This window comes from Rhopalosiphum padi, chromosome 4, assembly GCF_020882245.1.
Source record: "Rhopalosiphum padi isolate XX-2018 chromosome 4, ASM2088224v1, whole genome shotgun sequence".
In the NCBI taxonomy this organism is placed as follows: Eukaryota; Metazoa; Arthropoda; class Insecta; order Hemiptera; family Aphididae; genus Rhopalosiphum; species Rhopalosiphum padi.
In genome coordinates this window covers 13,060,280-13,079,851 of record NC_083600.1, presented here as the reverse complement: position 1 = coordinate 13,079,851, position 19,572 = coordinate 13,060,280, and the positions used below count along the sequence as shown (strand labels likewise).

At 32.8% G+C, this 19,572-nt stretch overlaps 1 protein-coding gene across 2 annotated transcripts in view; it reads left to right on the top strand.

Annotated features, from left to right (window-relative positions):
• Positions 1 to 19,572, top strand: part of LOC132929473 (zinc finger protein 235-like) — a 91,232-nt gene that overhangs the window by 46,991 nt on the left and 24,669 nt on the right. The window contains exon 6 of one of the 2 annotated variants that reach the window (XM_060994850.1): positions 10,151 to 10,316. In XM_060994850.1, the coding sequence (XP_060850833.1) occupies positions 10,151 to 10,316 (166 nt within the window). Of the gene's footprint in view, positions 1 to 10,150; positions 10,321 to 19,572 lie in introns of both variants that reach the window. The other variant, XM_060994851.1, reaches the window with a different exon arrangement.

The window sequence follows — 19,572 nt, the reverse complement described above, 5'->3', positions numbered from 1 at the left end:
CAACCTCTGCATATTATTAAGTTAGGTATAGGTTCATCGAAAGCACAAAACTGTGGAAAACATGCTTAAAAACCCAACATACCAATATATTATGTACACCGTGGATAGACGGGATCGTGATCGATGTATTGTTATTAATGTTATTATAATGTTACAATGCGCTTTATGAAAATCGATTGACCCAACATGTTGTACACTTGTGCAGTTGTGCCGCTTGTGGTCAAAGCGCCGGACGGTCGTGCAGCGTGCGCACTTTAATCGCGGCTATAAAAATATGATCATCCCGTGTGGTGCACCAGTGCAGCTGTGGCGTTTCTTCTCCCGCCACAACAGGTATCTATACCACCCCGCACTCACCCGCCAGCGACGACTGTTATCCGCCGTGGGAACTGCGCGGGTATTTATATTTATACGCATACATATATACAATATACACACATATATACTCGTACGATGTTATCCGGACCGTATCAAGTCTTATCGTCGTCACGTATCTCCATCGTATATTATATTCGGGTGCAAACTACGGTTGTATTCGCTCGTGGCGGGGAGGGCAGCTGATGTCCAGCACACGACCGTTTCTTCGGTATTTATGAGGTATATATCGACTATACACCGTACGCGTATTATGTGTGTGCAACGATTTCCTTATGTCTCATACGCAATACTGTGGTCACCGTCCGCCGATATCAATAACAATAAATATCAATAATAATAATAATAATAAATAGGTAATATTATGTACGAAGTTTCACATCTACTATAACCGTTATTACTGCTGTTGCACGTTGTACACATAACCACGTACCTATATTATAGTCAGAAACGGATAAGCGGCGATCGGCGCAAAGGAGAAAAAAATTGAACCACGTGTAATACGATCACAGTGAATGTCGTATAGAGGTGCATTATGGAAAACGTATGTACCTCTATAATATGTCTAGCGATCGTATATTATATAACCATACGACAAGATCAACGGTGCGGAAATTCAGTGTGGCCCCTCCAGCCGATAAAATTCTTGATACAGCGATATTAATGGTAAACGATCATTTTAAAACATCATTCGCTTGAAACGGAGCGAATATAACAAGAAAAAATATGACTATATCGTAACCGTGGTCGTCGTCAGAGCTGTCGAGTTTATTAAATTTGACCGGTCACAAAGCGCTTACTGTGACTGCAAATATGCTCGTATTATTTGTGTGTATTGTCTTATCACACGATTATCATAAAGGTTTATAGCGTTGATAACCGATTTAATTTCCGGAAACTATAACCGGACGTCTTGCTGGCGCTATTATCGCGGGCGTAGATGAAGGATATACGATTCAGGGGTTCCAAGTCAAAGTCCGTGACGGCCGAAGGGTCGTATACATTTATAATGTATTACGTCCTCCGAATTATAGTTTACAGAAGAACGACATCATTCCGTGCACCACCGACGATCAGATAATAATAAATAATAACTATACGTTTTCCTGACCGCCACGGTCACCTATCCATAGTGTACATGCTCGTATATATAATTAATATGTTGTATATATGTACAATTGTATAGGTACAATGTCGAGGTCGTTAACAAAAACCAGCGAACCGAAGTACACAATATATGTGAATAACGCGTATAGTAATATATAAAACTTGTACATAAGACGCGCGGGAAAAGAAAACGAGACCATATGACTTCCTGTATATATGTACGAGAATACTCGGCACACAGTAGCCACCAGTGCGCGGCGTAAGAGTACATTGTAGTGAACCTACCCTCGTCCGGCTCGGTGCCCGAACGACGCCTGAGCGGGGGCAGCAAGAAGGCCTAAACAAGAGGCGTATTTCAAGAGACGAAAAGTTGCAAAATCATCGTCGTCTATCGTGTGTGCAGTGTCGTCGTCGTGTCGAGTGTAGCAGACGGGTCCATTAAGAAAGAGGAAGAAGTGTACAACTAAAGTATTCATGTATAATATATATATATATATATACAATATATACGTGCGGAGGCCGTCAGAAAAAAAACACTAATGACCGGCTTGCGGTCGGGAGGAAATCGTAATTTGACGGCGCGGCGGCGGGCGGAGCGCGTGCCACTTAAACGCGGGCGCGCGCGCTCGACAGACGAAACCGATTGAATTGAAAACGATTATATTATTATTATATTATTTATTCTATTCGAACAACAATCGTTGGCTGCTGCGTCGGACTGCGGTCGTGTGCGTATAAAACTATATGTACCTATTACGCGTATGCATACAACGGTGGCAGCCGAAGTAGGGATGAGACGTAGTAACAAAACGTTTCCGGCGTTGGTGCAGTAGCGTCTCTACAGGACTCTATAATTTCTAATAATATATACACTGATAATAATAAAAATAATAATATGGCTATACCTGTATTATATTAATATAATAATATAATACGGTCTTTATAATATACTACTCCGTCAACATTACGCTGTAGAAAACACAATGCGACGCGGCGTCGTCGAAAAGTACAAAATTGAAGTTGTTAAATTCTCGCCATTCGTTTCTATACCCAACGTACTAAATACTTGCATTTATATATCTACTGATAACACGCATTACTTTTACAATAAATTGTATTATTTAGAACTGTATACACATCAGAGCAAGTACTTGACTGTTATTTAAAGTCTCAGAAGTCACAGTTTAGCACCTCTCCGCAGTAATTCACCTGAATTTACATATTATGTAACACATATTTCAATTATTAAGCAAATATAAGATATGTTTATCTTATATTTAGTTGAATAAATAATATGATCGTAATATGTTATAAACGCAATAACGAATAGTCGAGTATTCTTTATATATATATTATTATTGTACGTAATTATAATTTAAAAGTTTATAAGTATACAATTAATAATATATATATAATTATTGTTATAATAACCTATTATTAACTAAATTTATTAAACTCTTCGTTACAACGATCAAATTTGAAATTTTATCACAATAAAATTCAGATTAAAATGTGTGGGCTCCCGATTCTTTGCAATGTAGGTAGGTAGGTTATATATGTATACACGCCGTATTGACGATTAATATACATATAATATACTGAAAATCACATCAATATATTAGTATAGACAATATATTAATACTATGTGCATTTTTTATTTCTCTCAAATAGTTTTATTAGTTCTATTGTATTTTTTTATTACTTTGTAAATAAACAGTTAAAATATTAAATACCGATTTTGCGAATTTGGAAACGTTCACATGCATTGCTGCACATGTCTCATACCCACGGCAATAAAATTTGATTATAAATTATGTATTATTATCCTTCCATATACTTCTCCAAGAGTGGTTTATCTGGAATCGAACAATTTTAGCCGACAATATTATACGTAGTTGTCGGCATCATATATATATTATACATAATATCATACGTAGCTGACACGCATATTTTTGTCAGGTGCACCTCGGAGCAATATTGTTATAAGTTCGTATTATTATTTCTTTATTTTTTTGTCGGCCAACTGTCGCGCAACAATACCAGAGAAAAAAAGCAATTACATCACGTGCGTGTTATTTTTTTAAGGAAATGACTGTGTATCGTGTGCACTCCTATGTATATGTGCTGGGCGTTTGAAGAGCAATTTCCTATTTCACAAAACCATATGGCGTTCCCTTGTGTATACGTGTCTGTGTGTGTGTGTACGTCTTGGTCGGGGCGCTGGCGGCGGATCGTAACAATCGCTATTATCTTATTCTTCTACTTCCCTCCAACAATAAAAAAGGGTTTCTGACAGACCGGAACCCCGTGAAAAAAACACTTACTTCTTGGACACGGTCCGAGAAACAATTCTCACAACACCCCCACCCTCTGCAGGCAAGGCGATCAGCGGTGGAAACGACTAGATGCGCGGAAATAGATTGCCGATTTATATGAGTATAATAATAATAGGTAGGTACCTACAGAACACATAGCCCAGTGTATAGCATATAATATAATATCAGAAACCTATGAGCATTTCACCGTACCTAATATATCGTTTTATTTTTATATGTGTGTATTGAATATATATTATATTCTTCTAAATAATAATATATGCGAGAAAAAAAACACCGGCTGCGATGTTTCGATCTCGTTAAAAAGCAAAAAAACCCGTTTTGCAGCCGATGAATAAAATTCAATGTGCAGCACATTTTCATTCCTCCAAATCTTTCGATGTTCGTCTGTTGTGCGCAATAGTATATATTATTTTGCCAATATCACATGAGAACATTATCGTTCTATCCTATATTATTATACTATATATATATATATATTAAGTATACCTGCCGATATATTATATATGTATACAGTAAACACCCACCTACCATATTTATCAAATTAAATAATAATATATTCTCATGTAATCTTGTTCGCACGACAGAAATGACCGATCATGGTATAAAATAATTTACATTTTTTTCCCAGCCACTTCAAATCGTTTACGCGGCGTTTGATATTTTTAATCAAACGCGTGGCTGACGGCGTCGACGACAACGATTAGAGACTATACATAATAAACGCTTGAGTATAATATATTATTTTACTGTAAAAACAGCAAGCGACCAGTTTTTATCCTCTCTTTTCCTACCCTCCCCGACGATCATGTAACACGAGATTTACCATAAATGTGAATTAAAAATATCCAACCATTCGATAAAATTATAATTACACTATCGTAAAACGCGTTTGATAAAACAAATCGACGCGACAACCCGGCGCAACAGTAATCAATATAATAAATACGTGTATATAAGCATACAAAAATATATAATTAAAAATAAATAATATTATATATAGAGGTGACCAATAATATGTGTTCATGAATACTCAAGATACTACATGGGTTTTTAATAGTCAATATTGGTAACACGTACAATTATTATTTCGACAATCAGGATTTATCCACAGACAACGTGTTATGTATATGTCATAATTGCTATATTATAAAGTATCATATTATGGTATTGGCAGCAATCTGCTGTGTACATATATATATATATATATATATATATTATATTACAATAAAATATAATATTATACATTATACGTTCACCATATATAGGTATGCCACGAAGGCTCGCGCGGCCGATCAGAATTGATTATTATTATGATCATTATTGTACAGCGGCCTAATAGTGAAAACATGTCGGATCAGCTCCCATTTGGTGTTGCAGTGCTCGTCGTCGTATTGATCGTTTTACAATGGGAACAATGGTCTTGCGAAGGGTTCTCGCAGAAGTCGTTTTCAATATGATTATCATTATTATTATTATTATTATTATTTGAGAAAGACGCGCGGTCTGTACGGTTTCTTTGTGGTTCCCTCCTATAGCTCCCCGACCGCCCCATATATGAAAAGAAAACATTACTATTATTACTATATAATATGCATGCATTGTTCGCCTTTTGTGCGCAGCTCACACCCTTATATATTTATATATATATACCATCACACTCACAAATACATACATATGGTTATAGGTACCTACAGAACTATACCTATATATATTATATTGATCGAATAATTACTGGGCAAGTCACAATTATTAAATTATTATTACAGTGCCTATATATGCATATATATATATATATTATATAAAATAGTAATTCAGGTATTCGCCTTGTGTTCTGTGGACGGGACGAGTCGGTGGCGGCGGACAGGTGGCGTACCCTTACGATTCGTTCCGACAGTCGTCGCCGGTATAGTACTTTATTCATATGAACGTCGTGTTTACTTCTTATATAATAATAATTATGTTTATATATTGTTGTACTAACGTATTATGTTCAGCTATAACGTTTCGTCCCCGCGCGTTTTCTTCATTAACCGGCGGCGGTCCGTTATGCTTGAAGGCGACCGGGATTGCTACAATATAATATATACCTATACGTACAATATATTATACACGCGGAGTCCCGTAAACAGTATTTGGGTCAGACATCCATTAGGACCAAATGCACCCCGGAATCACTCCACACCCAATTCCCTGAAGTTACGTCTGTTTCAATCAAATTACATGCGTCCCATATGGATAATGATGATGATGATGATTGTATAATGATAATAATAATAATGACGAAGATGATGCGTACCTATCGGAATGTACTAAAAAGTTTTTAGTAAAAACGTTTTAAAATAACTATACGTGCGATCATAACACGCACAAATGCAAACACACGGAAGCTGTGTATAATATAAACATATATACCTGCAGCTATTATTAGAGAATAGTAGATTATTTCCCTATGCCGTCGCCGTGGTACGATGAAGCACTGCTATTAATATGTTTACCATATAAATATATAATATAATTAAACAATGTATCAGTTATATACGCGTATGTAATAATGGTACTATATAAGATATAACAATAAAATATATTTTGTTGCCATTGTATAATATATAGTTTCGTGTCAAAAATAATTGATGTAGTTTTTGAATGTATAATTTATTATATGTAGGTAATAACCTGGCAACAGAAAGAAGTAATTGTTAATATTATTTACCTATACTGAAGCAGGACGTTAATCATTGAAATCATTCGTCGCAAATACAATGTGAACGATCGCCGATAATATAACATGGAGAATATAACACACATGCGTCGTTATTTTATATATTAATTAAACAAGCAGTAGGCAGCTATATCGTTATCATATACACATATCTACGTACAACGGGTACCGAAATATATGTATATTATACCTGTAGTCATACATTTATATTTATATACCTATAATATAGAAGACTTTATTACGTTATTTTTATTAGCAATGACAAAATCTCGACTATATTGGACCATCGACTCGACAACTCGTATCGTTGCAAAACAATCGATATTTAGTGGTACCTATACTTGGTATTGGTATTGGGTATTCCTCATTAGTAAAAAAAAAAGGAAGAAAAAACGCGTCATTGTATTGTTGCAGGGCGAAAAAAATATCAAAAAACCAGACCTGGAGACTTTAACGATGGGTATAGTTACAGTGTCTTCGCATGCACGGGTCTGTCTCTCAGCGTATAATGTTCATGTATATACATATATATGGGTAATTTATATAATTTATTGCACGGTATACTTCGTCGTGTACCATTCAGACCCCGAATCAATCGAGAGGTCGGTTTTTTTCCCTCGTCCGTATAATATAACATCAAGCTATGTATATTATATCTCCTATACATATATATGATGTAAAATATACTTAAACCTCCGGTAGCCCAGCGATACCCATCGTCTTCAATGGACGGCAGCCGGTTTGGTCGGGTGGTTCACGCGAACTGTGTAGGATATACACTACACATATACAGTCGTGTTCTATTCGTCGGATATATTCGTAATATACAAACGTGGATCGCGTGCTGCACGAAATAGTGGGGAAACGTGTATATAGTAATTTAATAAATATACCTATACTGGTATTGGTATAGTCGATCGATACGTCCGATTATTTGAGATTGGACTTGGACGACGTGAACGCACGCGCTAGAACGATACAACGACAGATTAAATATGAAAAACTTCTGTTCGACGAATAATATATTAATATACTCCTATAATACGAGTATTATAATACGTTATATAATAATTCCGTTCTGAAAATCACGTTCAGAACGATTTTCCTAGGTAACAGGTGTACCGCAATCGCGGTAATATCGAAATAATAATATAACACGTACAAGATAAAAAAAAATCAATAATATAATTACGAGCATATTATTTTATTTTTCGTTTTCTCGTTACGATTATTATAAAAAGTGTGTATAACGCGTGCATATATATTTGTATATAGATATATAATATATAATATGTTTAATAATACGCGCGTCAATGTAATATAAATATAATATAATATACGCTCCGCGTGACGTGCACGGAAACCGGTACGCGATGATGGAAACACGCAAGTGCCTATAACATTTCGCGCTCCAGACTCCCCTAGGCCGGATGACCGGTGCAGCAACCGCGGCTGCTTCTGCTGCTGCTGTCGCTGTTACGGTCATCGGGTCTGTGTCGTGCGGACCTCTCGAGCGACCTTGGCGTGCGCCAAACAGGTGCCGACTTAGCTATCCTCCACCCCGCCCAGGCTTCCACAAGTTCACCTGAAATAAATTTTTCCCCATCTTTATATATGCGAGTTCTTCCCGGCAATCAACGGAATTATATTATAGGTATCTAATATAATAGTAGTAATATACAATATTATTACGAGGACGATAGTATAATATTATACCATTTATACCTCTGCTGCCGCCTTCCTAGCTGTGCGCATATAATATGTAAATAATAATACACCGTTTAAATTATATTTGGGTTTTCGTCTGTTTGTGTTCGTTCGTTTTACGCGTATCGTCAAAAACCGTCTACGCATGGTATAATTTAATAGTAATCGCAGGAATCGCGCGTGTCTGTACACCTTTTATCTATTACAGGTATGTATCGTATTTTATGCTGCAGGCTGTGGCTGAAATTTAGTTTTTTTCCTCTAACCGCGTTTTTATGATATTATAACTGGTACTCATACATAATATCAATACCATCACGACCAATGAACAGGTGCCCAGTGAAAGAAAAAAATAAAACATTTGATCACCAATTATTTGTTATGTAGTGGCCAGTAGTTTAGAGAATACATAAATAAATACATATATATATATACATATGTAAATAATTATACGGCGATAATTTCGCATCGTGGCGTGTGCACGTGCGCATGTTTTGACGACTCGTGAGCTACTAAAAAATGATCGTTGTAGTATCTCAGGATATAATACACGGATGAAAACGCGCCAAAGTCGTACCTCGTGCGTTCATCGTGTCTTTATTGTAGACTGAATATTATGCTAAAATAGTTTGTAATTATACATCTAATACCTCTTACTTTTATTTCAAATCGCATTTATTACGTATTAATGTATTATACCGATCGAGTCATAGTCCTTTGCATTATTTATAAGTGCTTATATATTATTATAGATGAGTCCGTTATTTTCTTAAATACTAAAATTCGATCAGTATATTTCCTAATACAATAATACAAAAATTATTTCGATGAAAATTAAAAGCATTAAAATAATAATTAGCATGTATAAAAACGGTCACTTTTTTGAAAATTTGTACAGTTTGTAAGTGGACAAAACCTCCACGTGACTGTTTGAGAGCTTACTCCGGCTTAGTTATAGACATAGACACAGCAAATCATGTAATAATATCATAATATAACGTTTTGGCAATAATGTTATATTAATTTAGTGGTGTACGTTTTACGCGTAATCAACTGTATAATAATATGACTATATGAAACACTCAAAAGTGCAGAACGATGTATACCCAACTGTATTATAGTATACCCATCACATATTTTAATAGATTATTTTACCCGCGAGACCGTAAAATAAATCATTTTGGAATAAACCGTACCTACTTGCATACCTATATAAACAATAAAATATAACACTGTTTAATACGTATAACGAACGTTATGACGCCGCAGATAAACCGCGACCGCCGTTATGGTTTTTATACGATAGGTGTGTCGGTGTGTGTAAAAGTAATATTATATTATTTATTATTATTATCCGAACTCCGGAATGACCGGCGCTCGTGGACGCACTCAAGTCGTAGTAGTTTTTCTTCGTGAATCACATATTTGTATTAAAATACTATATCGTTGATAGTTATAATTTTTTATCGTCGTTTTTTTTACGGATCAATTAAAATTAAATCCATGACATTATTATTATAATATAACCAACCCAAAGTCCGGTGTCTAATGTTTACGATTCAAAATCGATGTCTATGTTAAAATAATAAATCGCACAATATATACCAGTATAATAATAATCATGTATATAGGTAGTAGACATCGCCGTGGCGGCGATCGGTTTTTATGACCTAGACGGTAGAAAACGGTTATTTTGTATTTAACGTTCTAGTTGAAAACTCAATTAATATCGTTCGTAAACGACCGCAACATCGTCCGGCGGACTATATTTATATACCTACCTATATTATAACATCATACGTGGAGGGAAAAATAGAATATAATTGTTTATACGTGCGGCTGGTTAAATCGACACGTTATTATATTAAATATTATTATTATTATCACGTTAATTTGTTTGCAGGAGAAACCACACAAATGCACACTATGTGCCAAGTCGTTCCCGACGCCTGGCGATCTGAAGTCTCACATGTACGTTCACAATGGATCATGGCCTTTCAAATGTCACATTTGTAACAGAGGTTTCAGCAAACATACAAATCTGAAAAATCACTTGTTCCTGCATACCGGTAAGTGAGTTGTAGTTTATTTTTATTACACGTTTTGGTATTTATATATTATTATATATAATACTCGTAATTATATTATGCTTATTATTACACGTAAATAGGTGTATATACTATATATATATTATATAAATCTACCGATACTAAAAAATTATAATATATACGACTTACGACTACAGTGTCAACTACCAGAACAGTATTAAAAAATTATAAATATTTAATTGGCACATATATTATATTATTTACCGAGTTTAAATCAATAATAATAATCGACCTAAATAGTATTAAAAATAACTATAAAACTCATAAATAGAATACCTATACTTTAAGCATAAAAAACCATTTTGGCGTACCCGGGTTTTACAGTAATAATATTTTTCATGCGAGTCATTCAATGACTTCTTAGTAGACATTTTAATAATTTTTAAAAGAAAAAACTATTTTAATTTTTATAGACTATTCGTTAAACTGCGTTAAAATAATAACCTTGAATATACATTGTATATTGGCTCATTGAATATAATATTATAGTTGTCATATTTTTTTATTGCTGAGTTTCAACAGAATCATTATAGCACTACTTTTGAAATGCCAAAACCTTTATTGTTATAATATATTTGTTGTGATTCTGAAAATATTTTATAAACTAGATTTATAAATTATAAGTTATAATATTATGCCTTTATCTAATACATAACACTGTTGTGAGATAGTCGTCATCGTCATCAGATATAATATATTAATAATATGCACCTGTACTAACATTAGGACGAATATTGCCCTCGTACATACTACTTGTATAGAAATATTTTCATTATGTCAGAGCCCAGAGGATCGTATGCCGAGGGCAATTGGTATTTTTATTACGATCATTATTATCATTTTTTTTTTTTTTTACTTCTTGTCGTCTCGACGGTCGCTACACGCATATATAGTGTATATACTTATAACATAACTAAATATACCATGCCACGTTGTCCAGGTAGGCGATCGTCTTCGTCTTCGTCGCCGGATGGACGGGATTTCGGGGATCCGATGTTTTTTATTTTTATATCTCTTTAATCCTGCGCGTTAATGGAATTCGTGTTTTCGCCTCCCATCGCACATATACACACGCGCGGCCTCGACAGAAGTAGAGACTTCTCCATATGTATATAATACTATATGTACTATATACATAACGTATAGGTGGGAAGGTATTAGGTAGACAGGTATAGACGGTAGGTATTTGGTACATGTTTATAAATATATATATATAAGTGTATGAGTGTGTCTGTGCTTCGGGGCTGCCCCGAAATGATATGAGACCAGGTCCACGCTGCCACCTCCGTCGTTTTTATATTTTTATTACGGTGGCAGCAACAGTAGCTCGAACTGCAGCGCCCGTTGATATAATATATGTATACTGTAAATACTATAGGTATACACAATACGAGGCTCTCTGGATACCGGAGGTAGAGGTTAAGGGAGAATGAGTGTGTGTGAGTGTGAAAGATGCATTTTCAAACGTGCGTAGTATCGACTGTTGGGCTTTTCTGGTATTATAACGCGTGTGTTGGTCGTATTAAAAATATTTTTTTTTATTATTATTAATTATTGACTCTGTTAGTTCTCTCAGGCTCTACTATCTACCACGTGCGACGTATGATATTTGCACCTCTGCAATAATAATGCATTATTATTTCACCCAATCTAGCTGCGTACCCTACTTGCGTTGTCACTTAAAACAGGGTTAGTACAGTGTGCTAGTTTAGGTTTAATAGGTTATAGGTTATAGTATAGATCACAACGATGTATCTCATCTGCAACAATAAATGTCATCATATCATTAAATCGTCAAGCAAAATTCTGCATGTTTGATATATATAATATATTTGCTTGTTATGTAATTTCAAGTAGAACGGTACTTATATTTTTTTTGTGAAAACTAGTTAAATGTTAATAATTGATGATTTTGCAACGGTGCACTATTGGCAGATTAAACTATTCATCTATATATATATGTATATTTCAGCAAGTATACATATATTCATGACCGTATATTATAATATTATGTGTACGTAAATATTCAACTATTTATATTTAAGCGCACGTTATTAAAAAATATTCTGACGCCCTTGAGGCTAATCACTTTAAGGCTTTTATAATATATTGAGTTTTTTCTTAAATATTATTATTCATACACGCATAAATAAAAAAGACGTTCTTAAATTGTATTTAATCATAATACATTATCTACGAGTCACGTTGGAAACTATATTATAAAGTATAATAATGTTAAAGGTACCGAGAAAAATTTTCATTTCAATATATGATCATTAAAAATACTCAGTCTAATTTATTTTTAAAAGTTTTAAATTATAATATTATACTATGTTGGTATAAAATATAATATCGTGATTAATATAACATTTACACGACGGTTACGTACCGTCATTAGTAATTTATTTTTTTTTTGAACAACTGCAGTTACGATTTAGCATAAACCTGTGGTATTAATTAAATTAAATTATATGACCATTACGATGTTTTTATAGAGTCGTACACGCGTCTCACATAGGTTTCACTGTACTTTTTATATAAGTCATATTGTAACAAGCGGATATACTTGTACCTACTGTATCTACGATAGCTGCTACTACAGTACTACTGCCGGCTAAAGTGTTATTAGGCTATTTCTTCATATTATTATTTCTTAATCGCATTCAGTATTGACATAAAAAAATGTATGCATTTTTACATGTGTATATCATAAACATATCACGTAATAATAGATTCGATAAATAAAATAATCCATATAGGTACGTAACCTTATAGAATAATAGGCGCATTTCCTGCACATAGTACCTATATTTATATATATATATTACCTAAATAATATATGTATACATTATGCACAATAATAAAATATGTAAGATCGGTTTGAAACATTGAGACCATTTTTACAACAGGTGTTATTGTTTTTTATTTTTTATTATTATTTATTGGGTTACGTTATATTATTATAATCATATTATGGGCGCGTGCCTGCAACCCATGTGGTTGACAAGTCGGAATGCAACATGGCGCGCCAATAATTATATTGTTTATTATTATTAGATCCACATAATTCATAAGTATAACTTATAACTTATAAACGTTACGTAGGTATACGCGTGTTGCATTATTACATACATGTATGTGCATATACACACGACATCGCTGCACTTGATATCTGAATATAAATATATTAATCGTATTATAGGTAGGTATTGTAACACTTGCTTGATGTGTTTGCGTTTATATTATTATTATTATTATAGCGTATGTATATTGATAATTTTTTTCAATCGACGCAATTTTATTTTTGCCATAATATAATTGCCCTCCGGCCACCACAGCCGACATTATGTGCACATTGTTTATATAATCTATATGTATAGTTTTACTTTGCTGTGGGTACAAGTGTTGCGTACCATATACCTATCTATATTATGTACGGACATTTAGACCTTGACACTGGTGTAGTGCAAACAGGCGCGTGTCAGCTTTCGAGGGCACGCCGGTAACGTTTATACCTGTGTATAAACATATATTACCCGACTGCTGCACGCTATATAAAGTGCACGTAATAGCTTTGGCGTTTTGCGTTCAAACCCGTTCTTGAACTTGGACGAAGAATATATTTTTTTCTCGCTCGGTCTCACTTACATTTTGAAATCGAATTTCAATACGTTATATCCATGTATTAATATATACTGTACGTCATAATACTCATAATATGGTTGTATTATATCGGGGCCAGTATTTATTACTACTGCCATCTTGATGGGATGGACTATGTAGCTTAAGTTTATTAGAGTTTTTTGAAGAATTGTATTTGATCTTTTTTATTTTTTTTATCCCTTTATTGGTGATTACTGATTACTAATATTACTATATTTACTCGCAATCCTGTTTATATTTTGCATATATTTCTGGTGTTTTCACCTTTAATTTACCATTTTACCAAAGTTTACATAAATAGATTTTGGGCTTGCCATTGAAATTCTAAAACGGTTATTACGCGAATAATCGACCGATTTTTATGCCTTTTTCGCTTATACTGCTAATTTTTTCTGCAGAACTACATGTCGTAATACAAACATTATATAACTATTCTCACTGAATTTGTCTCATAAAATGAAGACTTCCATAGCCGTTCGCGAGACGCTCGCATTTATATCCGTACTAAATAAATTAAGCTGTTAACGGTTGTATTTTACTCGTTTTTCTTGAATAAATTATTTTATTCGCTTACGGGTATTATTGCAACAGGGCTATAAAACCCAACCAGTTTCGTAATTAATAAAACAAAAATATTTAATACTCACTAAAAACACTATAATATATTGTTTTGATACTAAAAACGACAATTCAATTCAATTTATTGTCCTCTTAATTCCTCGGAGACCTACTTGTAAAGTTGTAAAGTAGAACGTTGTTACTAAAACAATAATATTATAATACCTGAAAACATAATATTTATGTTAGACATTTTAATGGAGTCGATTGGCTTTTATTACTGATTAATTATATCGATACTACACAATTGCCATGGCATAAAAATACATAAGTATATGACTATAATATAATAATATGTAGTATGACGATATTTACTTATACGCGCAGTCTTGTAATCATACTCTATTCATTAATGCGAAATTTTACTTATTAAATTATATATAAATATATTTATATATGATATTTAGTATATAATATTTATTTTCACTAGACAATAATATGTTTATCAACATAATAAAATTCACAGTAAAATAAAGTAAGTTTTTATAGTAAATCAAATTACAGTTTTCATGATTTGATAGATATTGGTTCAATCTTTTCAAATATTAAAATATAACTGTGAAATGACGTATATTACCACGCTGTAGTCTATTTGTTACAGAGTATAGTTTAAAAATATTATAAGCGTCTAACAATTATTACAAACGAATAATATATTATATACATAATATTCTATAGGTATAACTGCGGTGATCAGTAGATGATCTTATGTTTATAATATTTTTATTTTCTTACTACCGATTATAGCAAACGATGTGTTTGAGTAAATGAGAGTTGGACTTGATTTTGTTTTAATTTCAAACGATATTTAGAATTATTCCCTCCCGTGGATAAGACCGTTAATAATATACAATTCTCGCGATTCAAGAAAAATAACCGTATCATATACATTTTATATTATTATATAATATATTATAAATATTATATTTCGTCCATGACTTTCGATTCGATTGCGCCACCCTAAATATAACAATATATATATATGCACTTAATATTTTATTATTATACCGAGTTTTCTGTTTCAATTTACTTAATGATGTTCTTTGATTAAAAAAAAAAAAAAAACGAAGAACAGATACACTAAACACAACCGTTGGCGGTTGAAACGCGCTTATATTTGACGAGAACACGACCGTATCCCGCCGCCGTCAACAATGTACTTGATCCCCCCCGCAGAGGTGCCACTCCTACCGTAAATCGTGTAATTCCTTCTAAACGTTCCTCGATGTAAGAAAAAAGAATAATAATAAAAACACCGAGCAAAAAGGTGTCTACAAGATCATTAATCTCGCAAACACCTCCGCGACTCGAAACACACCGCACTGCTGGTATCACAATATTATGTATTATTGTAGTTAATTCATCGTCGTACGAGTTATTACATATTACTGTATAGGTTCATGGGTACGAATGTATGTTGAAAACAGTGATATAATTTTTTGACTCAGCTGATTTTTTAAACACAAAATGAATCGTTATTATCATTACTACATAAGATATCGATATATATTTTATTTTTAATAAATAGAAATTTATTCATTTATGTATATATTGTATATTCAGTGTGAACGAACACGTTGATTGTTCGTAATAATAATATTGATCGACTGGGAGTAGGTATACCTACTTGGTACTTACTTACCAAGCAAGTGTATCTGTAGTAACTATATATAATATAAGAAATACTTAAATTGATCCAAGCAAAAATAAATTAAATTATCGTAGAACAATATTATTGTTTTCATGTAAAATCAACAATAATACCGTTTTTGTAGATTATGATGGCGATAACTGTAGTGGTGCTTAAATTAATAAAATTCAATATAACCCATAAATTAAGAAATAAATTATCTATTTAACAATTCGCATGTATATGCGATATGATGCCTAAATAAATTATTACACACAAACATTTAATAATTTGATTTTAACAATAATTGGACATAGTTATAAATTTATAATACTTTATAATTTAACAACGTACATTATACGAATCACATGACATTATAAATTATAATATTATAAGCAGCCCACAGCCCAGAAGTGACCATATTATATATAATATGATTAAATTATGCATCCATGCGTGCGCTATATGTGTTAATTTAAACCGATTTGTATGCTTTCGAGGTGAACAGATTTAGGTTTCGATCGGTATTTTTTCCCTTTAGGATGACCATTTCTTGTTGTTATACGCATATATACATATTATACATACACACATATAGATATATTATAATATATTGTAAAAGCGTCTCAATTAAAAACGAAACCGTGAGTATGACGTGTGAGAGAGTGTATGTGTAATATCCCACGAATTTATCGTAATCTTGAATCGGAATATCAACGTATACGAATAATAAGATGATTAAAAACTAGTGTACTATTAAAAAATTATCGTTTCGTCGAACGAAGTATGAGAAGAAAAAAACAGTGGGTAACAAACTGAAGGTTGGATAAATATTATTTTCCATATTAAAATATGTATTTTTATACATTCTACCAAGTGGTAATGGAGAAAGTTTAAATTTCCTCACTAAACTTTGACATTTCCGGATTTTTAAGTCTTTAACCCATTTTGAAAAATAGGAACTTCTTTCATCAGAATCTTCATCCAATCCCTTATTAATAGTTTAAAACATGTAAATGTATCAATAACAATTGTTATTACTCCGAACTATGGATTCTCAAAAAAATTGTCGGTACACGTCAAAAACACTGAAATCGTGAAGACGTAAAAATACAATTCAATTATGTACCTATTTAATACCTACATCTTAATATAATATTATAATATAAAAATGTTTCACGTTTGTCGTAGTATCATTATAGTATACTATAGCCTGTAGGGTACCAAAAATCATAATTATTAATTTATATCAGATATTTTATAATCTTTTTAAAAAAAGAGCGGTCTCCCGAGACTGCTTTACCAATCTGATCTGAGCCTCTTTCTCCTCACTCAACTTTATTATTTCTTACCATTTTTTGTATAATCTTATATCATACACGCATTCCATGTAGATATTGTAATACTATGATAGTCACAACTCACAATAATAAATGATAATAACTTCGATGCACAGCAATTTTATTTTAGTTATAATAATAATATTATAAATAAAAGCTCAGGCAATATTTTATAATATTTATTTTAATATATGTACTATACGATATTAGCCGGTCGGCGGTGACTATGATTTACAACCGGTTTTCAGGTTATAATATTATTTCCCATTAGTCTGAGCCGTGTCGCTACCTAACGTACGCGCGCAAGTCTACCCGTTCCTCCCATAATATCGCCGAACTTGAAACTCGTCCGTTTGCCACCGTATATGTCTGTATGGGTATGGCTGTTTATATAAATATACTTTATAGATATTATAATAATATAATATATAATATTAATAATATTATTAAATATGTCCGTACAATAGGAATAAAAAGGAATAAATAAATAAATATAGGAATAGGCTGTATAATAATGATATATAAGCAAATGTAACATTTATATATATATTCTATGAGTTATATATATTACTATTAAACTATAGGTATTGTACCTGTATATAATACACATATTAGTAAATATAGTGTAACATACATCAAACACGACCGTAAATCCTACCCGGCACATTTCCATAATATTATACACACGCGCGCGTAAGCAGTTCCGTATCACTATCTGTATGATATATATTCATGTTTATATGCGTTAAGTCCTATATATAGTAGATATAATATTATTATACCTAATATACGTTTTCGTGAGAAAAATCTACATGTATAGGCGCCATCGCATTTATGATATTTTCACACCAAATTAATTAAATAAATACAAATCGAATATCCATTTTTTTTTTATTAGTCGTGTCACCGCTGTGCAAGTTTTTTTTTTATTATTCATTTTAGTATTTTTATTTTAGTTTTTTTTTACTACTGCTCGCGTATACAGGTACATAAAACCATATATACCGTTCCCGTGAGACGCGCATAAATAATTACGGAGTGGAAAAGACGAAGACGAGGAAAAAACTCGTTTTAAATAACTTCTTTTTATCATTTTTTTTTCTTACACACGTGCATGTATGTGTTTGCGTTATAAAATTCACCAAGTTTATTTTCGTAATCGTTATCGACTGTCCTACAATACATTATAATATAACTAATGTTATAATAATGTCATCGCTGCGCCATTTTCGTCGAATTCGCCATAAACGCTCTACATAACATAAATTATACAATATCATACACAGCGCTCCTGTAATAAGAAATGTAATAGTTAAAACTATATAATACTGCTTTGCACTTAACGCATACTTTGCTATATCTATTTCTGTCTTTAATTTTATTATATTGGTGGGTATTATAATAATAATATGATACTGTTATATGCACGCGACCTACTTGCATGTTTTTTTTATTATTATTTGTTAGAAAATCGGATGATTTTACCACTTTTGACACTGATCGACGACAACGACGCAAGCGGTTGGTTCGTCACGCCAATCAATCGTCACGGGACGACGGTGGCCGTCACATCGCATTGTTGTTTTATTCGTCCGGGTAAAACAAATTATAACGTCTATAAGAAAGAAAAGAAGGAATCATTGTTATTTCGGGGTGTTCGTAGATCACAGTGGCGGCGGTGGTTGCCTGTCCGCTACGTTTCATTCAAAAAACAAAAAATAAAACGTCGGATGTTATTTTTCACCAAACACACACACATACACACACACACACACACACTCGCGTATAATATTATTTTGTATATAGATACCGACATTTCGACAATACCGTAATTTCTGGAACAAACAGATCACCGCGGCAGATGTTGCCGACACGAAATACAATTATATTATATATAATATCTATAATAACCCGCCGAGACTAAGAAATTTTTCACGAAATTTATACTGGTACACCCCATCAACAG